This window comes from Pleurodeles waltl, chromosome 3_1 (assembly GCF_031143425.1).
Source record: "Pleurodeles waltl isolate 20211129_DDA chromosome 3_1, aPleWal1.hap1.20221129, whole genome shotgun sequence".
Taxonomy (NCBI): Eukaryota; Metazoa; Chordata; class Amphibia; order Caudata; family Salamandridae; genus Pleurodeles; species Pleurodeles waltl.
This window is the reverse complement of record NC_090440.1, coordinates 970679326-970691735: the sequence shown is the minus strand read 5'-3', so window position 1 is coordinate 970691735 and position 12410 is coordinate 970679326. Positions and strand designations below refer to the sequence as shown.

Below are 12410 nucleotides of genomic sequence, written 5' to 3'. Positions count from 1 at the left end.
AGTGAAGTGTAGACAGTGTCTAGGATGCCAGGGCTCTCTAAAGAAGCTGTGGCTGAGCAGCCAAGAGTTATCTAGCAGACATGCAAAGTTTATGCAGTACCACTATTGTTACACAGCACTTACACACAAGAAAGAACCACAGAGTGTTACAAAAATAAAGGTACTTTACTATGGTAACACAAATACTAAATACTGTATAGGCAATACTCTACTTGCAGGTGAGTAAACACACTATTATGTACACATTAGAAGTCAGGAATTGGCAAAGAAAGCAATAGAAAACAGTGAAATAACAGAAACCCTAGGGGGAGACCAAACCATATACTAAGTAATTGGAAAGTCAGACCCCCGCCCAAGGAAGTGGAATCTGTAGAGGGGAGCTGGAGGGACTAGGATCCCTAAAAGGTAAGTACCAGGCTGCCCCCCCCCCCAGTGACCAGGAGAGAAGAGGTAAGTACCTAGTTTTCCCCCAAACCCACAGGTAAACTTTGTAAAAGGACTGTGCAAGACCCGAGCAAGACTGGAAGAAACTGAAGATTGATCCTGACAGAAGAGGACCTGCAAAGGAAGGGGACCAAGTCCAATTCCAGTTGGTGTGTCTGGTTGGGGCAGGAACCACTTCCCACCCTTCTGGAGATGCAGGACCAGGTCAACGGTGAAGACTAGGAGTCGGCTATGCAGCACAGGAGCAGAAGAGTGATGGATCTGCTCTCCCATGTCGGAAGAAGAGTTGCATTCAGTCAGTGGTTTGGAAAAACTACCAACAAGCCTATGCAAAGGCAAGAGTTGCAGAAGAATAGCTGCTAGGGACGAGGAAGATCTGGGGGGACTCAACCCAAGGAGGGGAGTCTCCGGTGACCCTCAGCAGTGAGGAGAGTCAGAAGTCGAGGAGGCAGCCTCCACAGGCAACTCACAGGCAGCAGGCACAGCAGAGACTGTGCTTTGCAGGGAAGAGTGCTGGATGACAGGGCTACACGGAGCCTGAAGATCCCTTGGAAGAAGAGCGAACAAGCCTTAGTAGCTGCAAGAGTCGTGGTGCACAGGGGTACTGTCCTGCAAGGAGAGGCAAGGGCTTACCGTCTCCCAAGTTGAACAGCTGGTAGAAAGGACCAATGGGATCACTCCAGACCACCACCCATGATGCAGGATCCATGCAGTTTTGCAGGAGAGAAGATTCACGCTGCTGATCGTCGTTGCAGTCGGTTTCTGCGAATGCAGGGGAGTGACTCCTTCACTCCAATGGAGATTCCTTCTTGCTTCTTGTGCAGACTGAAGACTCATCGCCCTCAGAGGATGCACAGCCAGGGAAATGTTGCAGTTGTGGGAAGGAGCTGGAGAAACAATGTTGTAAAGCGGAGACATTGCTGGAGTTGCAGATTGTCGGTTCTTGGAGGGTCCAGTTGCTGTCCCGGTGGCCAGAAGATGAAGTAAACGATGCAGAGGAATCCTGCTAGAATCTTGCATGTCGAATCTGAGGACCCACCCAAGAGGGAGACCCTAAATAGCCCAGGAAGGGGGAATGGTCACCTAGCATGGTGACCACCTATCAGGACGGTGTTGTGATGTCACCTGCCTGACCTGGCCACTCAGGGGCTCCCAGGGGCCTCAGCCCACCTTGGATTCAAGATTGCAGAATTCAGTTGCCACATAGAGGAGCTCTGGGCACAAACCATGGGGTGGTAATGGAGTGGCCCCTTTCCATTGTCCAGTTTTGTGCCACAGCAGGGACCTGGTGTCCCTGGATTGGTGCAAACCAGTTTATGCAAGGAGGGCATCAAATGTGCCCTTTAAAGCATACCAGTGGCTTTGGAAGGGACCTCCTCCCAAGTCATCTAACACCTTTTTCCAAATGGCGAGGGTGTTGCCTCCCACTCCCAAAGGAAATCCTTTGTTCTGCCTTCCTGGGCTTGAGCTGGTCAATCAGCAGGAGGGCAGAAACCTATCTGTTGGATGGCAGCAGCGCTGGCTGCTTGGGAAAACCCTACAAACTAGTAGGAGGAAAGCTGGGGGTCCTCTAAGGAGCCCCAACAGTGCTTAGATTCATACAACTAATACTGGCAACAGTATTGGGGGATGATTCTTTCATGTTTGATACCAAAAATGCCTAGGTCCAGAGTTACCATAATGTAGCTGGACACAGTGTCCAGGACATGGGTAAAATCACTTCCCCGCACTTATGAAGTCCAGGAAAAAGGAGCTGGAGTTTGTCGGGGCACCTCTGCTCATGCGGAGGTGCCCTCACACACAGGTACTTGCACCCTGCCCTCTAGGCTAGGAGGGCCTGCCATAGGGGTGACTTACAGTGACCTGGTGCAGTGACCTGTAGTGGAAGCGTGCATGCACCCTTTCACGCAGGCTGCAATGGCAGGCCTACAGACACATTTTGCATGGGCTCCCTTGGGTGGCATAATACATGCTGCAGCCCATGGGGAACCCTTGGGGCCCCAATGCCCTGGGTACCCAGGTACCATCTACTAGGGACTTACATGGGGGCTCCAGTACGCCAATTGTGGGTGTACAAAATCAGAAACAACCACACTTAGAGGGAGAGAGAGCACAGTCACTGGGGTCGGGGTTAGCAGGATCCCAGTGAAAACAGTCAAATCACACTGACAGCAGGCAAAAAGTGGGGGTAATCATGCCAAAAAGAAGGTACTTTCCTACATGTGTGCTTCATTTATTGCCTGTTTGTGTACAGAAAAATGCTTCGCACTACCCTCTGATGAACCTAACTGCTCAACCACACCATCACACAAGAGAACATTAGTAGTATCTAATTTAGTCTCTGTTAAGCCTCTGGGGAACCCTGGACTCTGTGCACACTATATCTCATTCTGTCATTTTGATATAGTATATACAGAAGCAGCTTCCTACACTGAGTTCATATGATTGAAGTATGGTGAGTAGTCCTGTTATCGAGCTACAAGAAACTCTGTTTTTGAGGAGTTGAGCTTGAGATACTTAGTAGCTATCCAGTATTAGTTGCTTGAAGGTAGTTCCACGTGGTACTGGCACCAAGACAGGATACATTTTTAATGCTGTATAATGATTTCAGTGTGATCAGCATAGGTACGGTAGTTGAGATAAAAGGAGGATATGAGATCTGGTAGTGCACTAAGGTAGATGATAGATGATAAACAGGAGAGCAATGGTTGAGCATTGAAGTACACCAGCTGTGGAGTTAAATATATAATAGGGGAAGTGAAGTGATGAACAATTTGTCACTTAGATAAGATAATGGGCCTCATTATAATATTGGCGGTATGTGCCGCCTACCGCCGTTGCGACGGCCACCAAAAGACCATCGCCGCGGCTACCAGCCGTCAGCCGGATTATGACCACAGCCGGATTTCCGCCAGAAGGATGGCGGAAATCCAGCTGTGGTCATGCTGGCGGATGGCAGTAAGGTGGCGCTGCTGCCAGCAGCAACGCCACGCCAGTAGACCGCTGCAGACCGTATCATGACCCATGATACGGCCTGGCGGTGTTCTGCTGGCAGACGCTGCTGCTGACAGCAGCTCCCCCGTCTTCTGCCGGAGGACCCCCTCCCAAACAACAGTGTATTAAGTTCAAGATTCTCTCTTTGGTGCACATATAGGGGGTTGGACCGAAATGTCGTTCTGACATCACCCACCCCTACATATATGCCCTCTCTCTGAAATCAGTCTCTCTCACGCTCTGGGGAAGTCACAGGCTTTAGTAAGAGCCTTCGGAGTTCTGGGCTCATCGCTTTAGAATGTATTCAATTTGAGGTCGGATGATGGAGAACTATATTGCATTTTAAAGCTCAGTACCTGGCTTTTCCGCTAACTTCCCTTGTACCGATTTGTGTTCTCTATGTTTGTTTAATTTATGTAATATTTGTGTCTGCTAACTAATCTAGTTATTTCTTTTATGTTCGACCATGCTGCTGCTGTTTGTGACAGTGCGCTTTATAAATTCATATTAAATAAATAATTATTAAGGATCCAAGAGATCAGAGTCAGGTTTTTAGATAGAAGTTTGATATGTGTCATTTTTTAGTTCTTTTGGGATGCCTCCAGTCTAGCCAAAGAATGATAGTGTAGGGCACTGGCCCGGATGGCCACAAAGTTTTTCATGATCATATCCTTGAGAATGTGAGCAGCTCTTGGATCCGCTGGTAAACCTGATGAGTCACAGACTTTTGTTACGTTTGAGGTATTCTGCTGCACGCAGGTTAAAGAAAAATAATTTCCAGCTAAAATGCTGTCGTTTTTCTCATCATGGTGAGTTTCGAGATTATTTGCTTTTTTTGATGGTTCGTGAAAGAATTGCTTAGTGCCTGAGAAAGTGTCACTTTCGTGCCAATGCATTCTGGAATTTGGAATGCATTCATAAGTTATAATTTTATGTAGATCCTTTGTTGAAGAGGCTGTTGATATACAATGTAAGTAGTGTTGTTGATTTCCATTATTGACAGTTATCTTACATATTTTACAGTGGCACCGAGGGGCTATGTTTTTCATTGCTACTGTAAATCTTCGTCCATAATGTTTTAAATATCCTTTTGTTAGATTTTGAGCGCTTTGAAGTCAAGTGTCAGCCAGTCGTGTATCCTGGAACGTGTATTGGGTGAGATTAATTTGAGTGGTACAAGATCTTCGAAGACAGTCGCTGGAGCATGATAAAAATGTTCAACTGTTACTGGTGTGGTGTTGATAAGGACAGTGAATAGGGTGGATCAGTTGGGGGTGAAATCTAGTTTCCTCCAGGATGTTACAGGTGTACAGTGGTTAGGGGAGTTACTTATTTTTACTGGTGATAGCGTGAAATACTGGAATGAAATGGTCATTCAAGATGAATGAATAGGATGCAGTTTCTGGGATCCCAGATGTCGGGGAAAATATTGCAACAAGTGTGTGTCTTGATGCGTGGGTTGGCCCATAGAAAATGAATTGATTCAAGATTAGAGAGATTATATTTCTCTTGATATGATACAGGCATGTCTAACTATGTGCAAACCTACAATTATTCAGAGGTTAGAATGTTTTAATAGTATCACAGCAGTGAAGTCCAGGAAGAGTTCAGTGAAAGCTAGTTTGTACTGTGGTACTCTATAGATCAAGGGGAATGTGCATGTAAAGGATTACGATGGAGAGCATTGGATAAATAATGACACATGTACGGGGGCTTGGATGTCCATTCATCATTTGGTTTAAACAGCTGCTTTGTGGACAGTGGCAAGTCTGCCTCTGGTCTTTTTTCTGAAAATTAATTTGGCATAGAGATCCTGGATGCCGAAATGATTTTTAGGGTGAGCATAGCAGTGCGCGAGCTCTGCTTTTGCGATGTGTTGGTATTTATGTGGGCTTTTAACCACACCCATCACTATCACTCATTCATGGGCTTGCCTTTCAAAAATACTTTGTTATCATTGGTAAATGCTTTACGTTTGTCCCTCCTTGGGGCACTTTTGTTACCACATTGGACATTGATCTTGTTACATTAATAATTGCGCGATTGCCGATATGTTTGACTGCGAGCAAACCTTTTTTCTTTTTGTGTCTCTCCTTTGCACTCATGCTCATTGCGGCCGTGGCAATTTGAATTGGCTTGCTTATGTCAACTCTTTACTTTTCATTTTCAATTTATGTGGCAAGAAAAGTCGAGTTAGGAATTTACAACGCTAATAGCTCTAACTTGAACAAACACGAGATCCGTTGCATTGCAAATGCTAGTTATTCATTGAGCTCGCATTCGGGGCTTGCAGAAGAGGAAGTAGTGGGATTTGAGAAGTTGATGATAGAGTAAAGTCAATTTAGCAGGAGGTTTAGAAAGAGGACTCAAAGGTAAGGAATTCCTGGATCAAATTCAAACAGTCTTTAAAATAAATTTACAGGAGTAGGAGGTTAGGAGTGAGATGGTGCAGAAAGAATGGACTTGAGGACAAAGAAGTACTAGTGTGGGGATGGAGAGGATACATGAGAATTAAGACATGATGAGGAGAGGGTTGTAGAGAAGAGGGAGGAGGAAGGGGTGGATGTGAGATAATAAGATGATTTAAAGAGATGGGCAATAGGAGTGCCAGTAGTGTGTGGTTTAGTGTGGCTGAGAGGGTGATGAATAAAAGAGTGAGAGTGGAAGGAGATAGATTTAGAAAAACACAGTCCATACCCAAATAACCTTTAAACAACTACTTGTAACCCTCAATCATCCCACAGTTCCCCAGCCACAAAAGAAAATCTTTTAGCTAGCATAATCCTCCGTACCAGGTAAAAAGGGTCCTTCTCTATATTCCCACACCTATCAGAATACAACATGAGGTAATTTAATCTTTTTGATAAATCAAATGACCACCCTTCATTCAATGATCTCCACCAATTTCAAACATCCCTATAAAACTCACCTATTCCCAACTCAAATCCTATACCAGACCCAAAGCATCACTCATAATTAAGCTTTATCAGAAGATACATTACCCAAGCCACGGTTACAACCCCATGACCTCCCACCACTCACAGATGCCAAATAAGTCTGCATTGACGTACAGCACATCAAAAATAACCAATACTCAGAACCTCCCAGCTGCCAGGTCCCCTCTTTACCTACAATACCCGTTACCCTTGCATCCAGGTTTCATACACATTAACCAACCACATAGCAACTCTCACACTTACAAATGCAACTTCAATACTCCATGTTAGGACAATTACCCACATCAACGACAATCCCAGAACAGCTTCAAATAATCAAACAGAACATCATACATCTCTGTTCATCCCCTCATTCTCCTTGGCCCCCACACCTTACATCGATAAACCAATGAACAGTGTCACACACCATCTACACTCTGGTAGTGAGTGTGTATTTGTGTAGAGATGCTACAGGAGGGATGTGGTGTAATATGTGGGAATGCAACAGTACGTCAGTCTATGGGGAAGGTAGTGTCATTTTAAAGGATGCTGTAGAACCGCTGCAGTACACTATGGGGATGCTGCAGAGGACTGATGTGGTGCAGATTGTAGATGCTACAGGAATAATTGTGTAGGTGAAGTACACTTTGTGAGTTCCATAAAGATTTTGCAGGGGTGTAATGCAGCGCTGTATGTGTTGATGATGGCGTAGCTGTGCCATCTGTGGATGGTAGTCAAGTGCAGTCTGTGAGGATGCTCCAGAGGTACAGCATGGGAGATGATGAAACATCACCGTCGTGGGGATTGTGGTGCAGTGAAATCTTGGTATGTTGCACGAGTGGTGCAGACCTGTCTGATGGGGTGGTGGAGTTGAGTCTGGGGATGCTGCAGGAGTATAGTCTTTGTATTTGTAGTGATACACTTTCTGTGAAGATCATTTCAGAGGTGACTTGATAATAACTGCACTTAACACCTCTCTTGCTTTACCATAGCGGTGTCTTCAGGACATCATGGATGGCTACTTCCCATCGGAGCTGCAGGCCCGCTTTCCTGACGGCATTCCATTTCAGGTAAGATAACAGTGCTTACTCCTATGTTATTAACCTCAGATGTCTGTCTTTGACAAGTCAAACTTCGTCCATCATAAATCCATCTTTCACCACCCTACACCTCCTACTTCTTGTCATTATATAGCCATAAACCCAAATTTTCCATCTCACATGTATTCCTACAACCACTGCTCCAATCTCTCCTCAGCATTCCTCCACCCACCAAAACACCATACCGACACTTCTCACCAGATGTCCTACATTCTTCAGAGGTCCTGGTATCCTAAAACCAGCCTCTACCTCCCCCATCGCCTCCAAGCCTTAACCTTCATTTCTCAGCAGCGTAGCACCACCATAACTGTAACACGGCCTCTCATCTTGCCTACCTCCCACCATCCAACTCCCAACCCTGCCTTTTCTATGTCACATAACTTATTTAGCCTTTCTAAAACCTGTCATTCTCTTACTAGTCTATTATCCTCTTCAAGACCACTTACGTTTTCCACATTTCACATGCTTTCCACCATAGCCTGTCTTTCAATCCTCACCAGCATCTCCACCTTGTCTAATGTTGTAGATGATCTCAACGAGATTTTTTATTTCAGTCAATAGCGTTAAGCATGCTTGGACTTAATGCCTTTAATTATCTAACGAAGCAAGTGAGATGCAAGCCCCAACACGCTTAATGCTGTTTTAAAAGCCACGATTGGCTTTCAAAACATTGGCACTGCCATTGAGCCTGTTGACGGCTATGCTTTCTCCAGGCCGTGACTCCCATCACTTTTGCAACCTCTACCTCTTCCATGCCTCCTACCAGTTTGCTGTGCTCATTCTCATTTGCCCCGTACCATCCTCTGCTCTGGTCTCTCTCTCTACCTCTTGCCTCCAACCATCTTCCCCTAGGTCATGTCACTCACTTGCCTTCCACCATCTTTTTGCCCTGTCCTGTCCTTCACCTTCCACCTCTGTCTTTTACCACCCTCCTCTGTGAAGCATTCCTTGTCGAGGTCTCTTGCAGGCAGGATGTAGGTCGAAGCAGGAATCTTGAGCCCTGAACCTGTCAGTTACAGAAACACAGGAAAAAGTGGCTGCACCTGCAAAGCTGAAATTAGCCTGAATTGCATGGCGGCGGAGGTGTCAAGTGGTAACTGGGGGTGGGAAAGGCCAGGTATAACTTAACACTGTCCTGCATCTAGGCGGGGTCCAAGGGAAGGTTCTCTATTATTTCAGGTAGCCGAGTTCCATCAAAAAATATTTTGAACAGCGATCAACTTCTCTGACACACTTACAAAAATAAAATGGCCAACACAGGATGAAAAGGAAACTGAGCTGCTCCTTTGCGTCTCCACATAGCTGACAAGTGGCTCCATGTCAATAGCAACTCCTTAGTTCCCTGCTGGCTGCTGGATTTTCAGCCAACTGCAGTTTGAGGCTGAAACGTGCTGAACCAGACGTAGAATGTGAAAAGTGAAACCACAACTCTCAGTATGCGAGGTGCAGGTGATCCTTTGCTATCATCTCAAGTGACTCAGGAGGCCCAAGCCTGCGTTATCTGCTCATGAAGGGCATTAAGTGGTTTTCCCATAATCAGATTACCATGTAACCTCCACCTCCAGTAAATAAGGGAGAAAGCAGATGAGGATTTTCTCTAAACCCTGCCTGTTTCGGAGTTCTTTAGTACTAACTTCTGAAAGGGCTTTTTGGCAATATGTGCAGTGATAATCCCCTAGGCTTAAGACAATTTATTAACATAGATATTTTAAAGAATTTGATATTTATTAACCTATGAGGAACATTCCACACTTTAATGTAATCGTCAATTAAGAGTGGCCATGGGTACGAAGTGGTATTCCTGGATTTCTCTTCTATATCCACGGCTTGTCCTTGCTGATCGTGGTTTCCAGTGGCCAGGAAGGCAGCGTCAGGAATGCCTCCTAAAACTAATGCTATGGAAAAGGCCCAAAACTGTTAAATCAGCAAGGGTCAATACGAGCCTGAGGTCACCTCAGTGTCAATTGATTGTTCATTTCTAGTTTTATTTTACGTGTGATCTTCTGCGCCTTAAAGGGGTTTGCATGCCAGAAATACTGCCTGATGAATGGAAAACGTTGCCTACCTGTAACTATCTCTTTGTACCCTGTAGTGCTGCACATTCTCATTCTTTGCACCCTCCTATCTTCTTGTGTTAGGTACGGATATTGCAAGGTGTTTTTCTTCGAAGAATACGTTTTATTTTTATTTCCTTCCCAAAGGTTGAGTCAAAATCCAAATTAAGTTTTTAGTGAAGCAAAGCACAACAGTAGATATGTACAGGTGAAACATAAGCCCCAATCCAGGGAGGTATGAATCTTCAGCCCTACAAGATACAAACTGATAGTTACAGGTAAGTAACATTTTCCGTTTGTAGCATATTTAGCTGTAAATCAAATACTGTGAATAGACTGAAAAGTGATGCTTTCCTACTAAAGCAGTGGCTCGCAAGCAGGTGTTTGGAACAATGGGGGTTATTCTAACTTTGGAGGAGGTGTTAATCCGTCCCAAAAGTGACGGAAAGGTGACGGATTTACCACCAGCCGTATTACGAGTCCATTATATCCTATGGAACTCGTAATACGACTGGTGGTATATCCGTCACTTTACCGTCACTTTTGGGACGGATTAACACTCCTCCAAAGTTAGAATAACCCCCAATGTTTCTTATGGATACTTCTACCTGCAGATTCCTCACCGGTAGAACTATTCCAGGCACCAAATGGAAACTTAAAAGCGCTCAAGTTGCCAGTAAAGGGTGCTGGAATTGATCCATACCGGAAATGACATCAAGGCAGCGTCATCGAAGCAGTAAAGCCCCTGCCCCAGTGCAACACGTCAGTTTACATTCATTGTTTCTCAAGCTTCAAGGCAAGAGGACAGATGGCATCAAACTATTAGTGCAGTAACAAAAAATGTATAATCTGGAATCTTATTAACTTTCCCTATAACTCATCCGCAAACGGGGGAGGCAGGCATGTCAGTGAGGATTCTGCAGGTAGAGAGAGTATCCACCAGAAAGATCGTTCCCCCAGGTAAGTAGTTTTTTCTTCGAAGGCTGCTTCTACTGGCAGATTTTTCACCTAGTGAACAGATTTCATAGCAGTACCCCACCTCAGAGGAGGGCTGATGTATGGTTAGATGAGGAAATGTTGCAGAACGGAGCTGGCAAGGTGTCCATCCCTGCACACCTCAGAGTTCTGACATTAGTGTTTGGAAAAGGTGTTTGCAAGGATGACCATGTCGCCGTTTTACAGATTTTTGCAAAAGGATGTGGAACTTGAACTAAGCTCATCATCTTGAACTTTCCCTTAACAAGGAAGAATTGAGGTCGCTGAGGTCCATCATGGGATGAAGACTGCCATCTTGCTTGGGCACGAGGAAGTAATGGACGTAATATTCTTGCCCCCTTCATGCTCTGGCACTAACTCCAATGCTCCTTTTAAAAGAAGAGTGGACACCTCCTGCTGCAATATGGCAAGGTGATTTGAAGACGAAGAAGAGGGAGGGGCCGCATGGGGATGGAGTTTGGAGGGTGTTGCCCTTTTCTGTGGTTCAAAGGACCCAGTGGTCTGAAGTAATGGCCTTCCAGGAAGAAGAAAAGAAGACACCAACCCTCCAACATGCTCCAGATAAACTTGGGGAAACAAACATGCTTTCCTGGCAGTGCAGGAGAGAAGCAGGATGAAAAGGAGGAGTGTTGCAAGGTAGGTCTGTGGCCCTTTCCCTATCTTCTACCACCTTATTATCAGACAACAGGATTAGGCTTTTGTGGAGTTGTAGTTGATATTGTCTTGAAAGAAAAGAAGATCACCTCAAAAAGCCTTCAAAGTGAGGAAACTGGCAAAAGTCAGAGGCTTTGGTCAGAGGCGGGAGCTGCGGGCCAAGGGAGAGCGCTGTGACCTTGCTGTTTGTAAAATGCTCTAAAGGTGAATCAGCCTTATCACCAAAAGTCATACCCCATCGAAAGGAAGGTCCATAGGTTTTACTTGGACATCCATAGAAAAGTTAAATGCACTGAACCATGTATGTCTCTGAATGGTGACGGAGGTTCCCATGTGATGGACCACAGAATCCGCAGTGTCAAGGCTTGATTTTATAATGTGGTGGGAGACATTCTGGCCATCGAGAATGAGCTCCTGCAAATGGTCTTTCATGATATGCAGAACAAGGTGGTAAGATCATTTGGGCCTTATGCTATAAAGCATGATTGTATCTAGCTAGAGGGCAGTTAGCATTAAGGGATCTTGGGGCCATACTGCCTGAGGAAAATTTATTTTTTGCATCAGGCCTCAAACTGTTTTAATTCTCTGTGAGATGGCCTGTTGGGAAAGTACCTCTGGATTAGCTTCTGGAACATGAGGCTTGAACAACAAGGCTCTCCATGAAGGATTGGCTGAAAGGAACACTGGGTCACCTGTGGCTAGGCAGTAGCGGTGACCTACAAGCTGGTTGACTGCTAAAGTGAAAGAAAACATCTCCCATGCTGCCAAAACCGGCTTAAAAATAGCCTCATTAAAGGGAAGATGTGTTTGATATTGAAGAGGAAGGCAAAAGGACTTCTGTGAGAATGTTGGTCTTGGTTACTGTCATGGGAAGTTATAAGTCCAAGACTTCCACAACTTTCAGCATCACCTTGTGGAGAGAGGCCGCTTCAGGCGTTGGTGGGCCAGTGGGGAAGCCCATAGCTACCCCAGGAGATGCGTCTGTGCTATTGGGGGAGGACAGTCCTTGAAATTCATAAGAATCATGCCCAGAGTCACCATAGAGCATCTAATAAATAGGGTCAGAGTCCCTATTGACAAAAATGTTATGCAGAAGGTTTCTATAGTTTTCCTCCTCCAAAAGACTTTGGGCATTCCTGCTGGATTTGATCTCAGTGGTGAGATCGGGTTGCGACACTGGTGGAGTTGGTGCCATCTTCGGCATTGATTGCTGTGGTTTTGTGTACCTGAGT

At 45.3% G+C, this 12410-nt stretch overlaps 1 protein-coding gene across 1 annotated transcript in view; it reads left to right on the top strand.

Annotated features, from left to right (window-relative positions):
* Positions 1 to 12410, top strand: part of UBXN11 (UBX domain protein 11) — a 379872-nt gene that overhangs the window by 220262 nt on the left and 147200 nt on the right. Inside the window, exon 9 of the mRNA XM_069224030.1 lies at positions 7367 to 7444. Coding sequence (XP_069080131.1) covers positions 7367 to 7444 — 78 coding nt within the window. The remainder of the gene's footprint in view (positions 1 to 7366; positions 7445 to 12410) is intronic.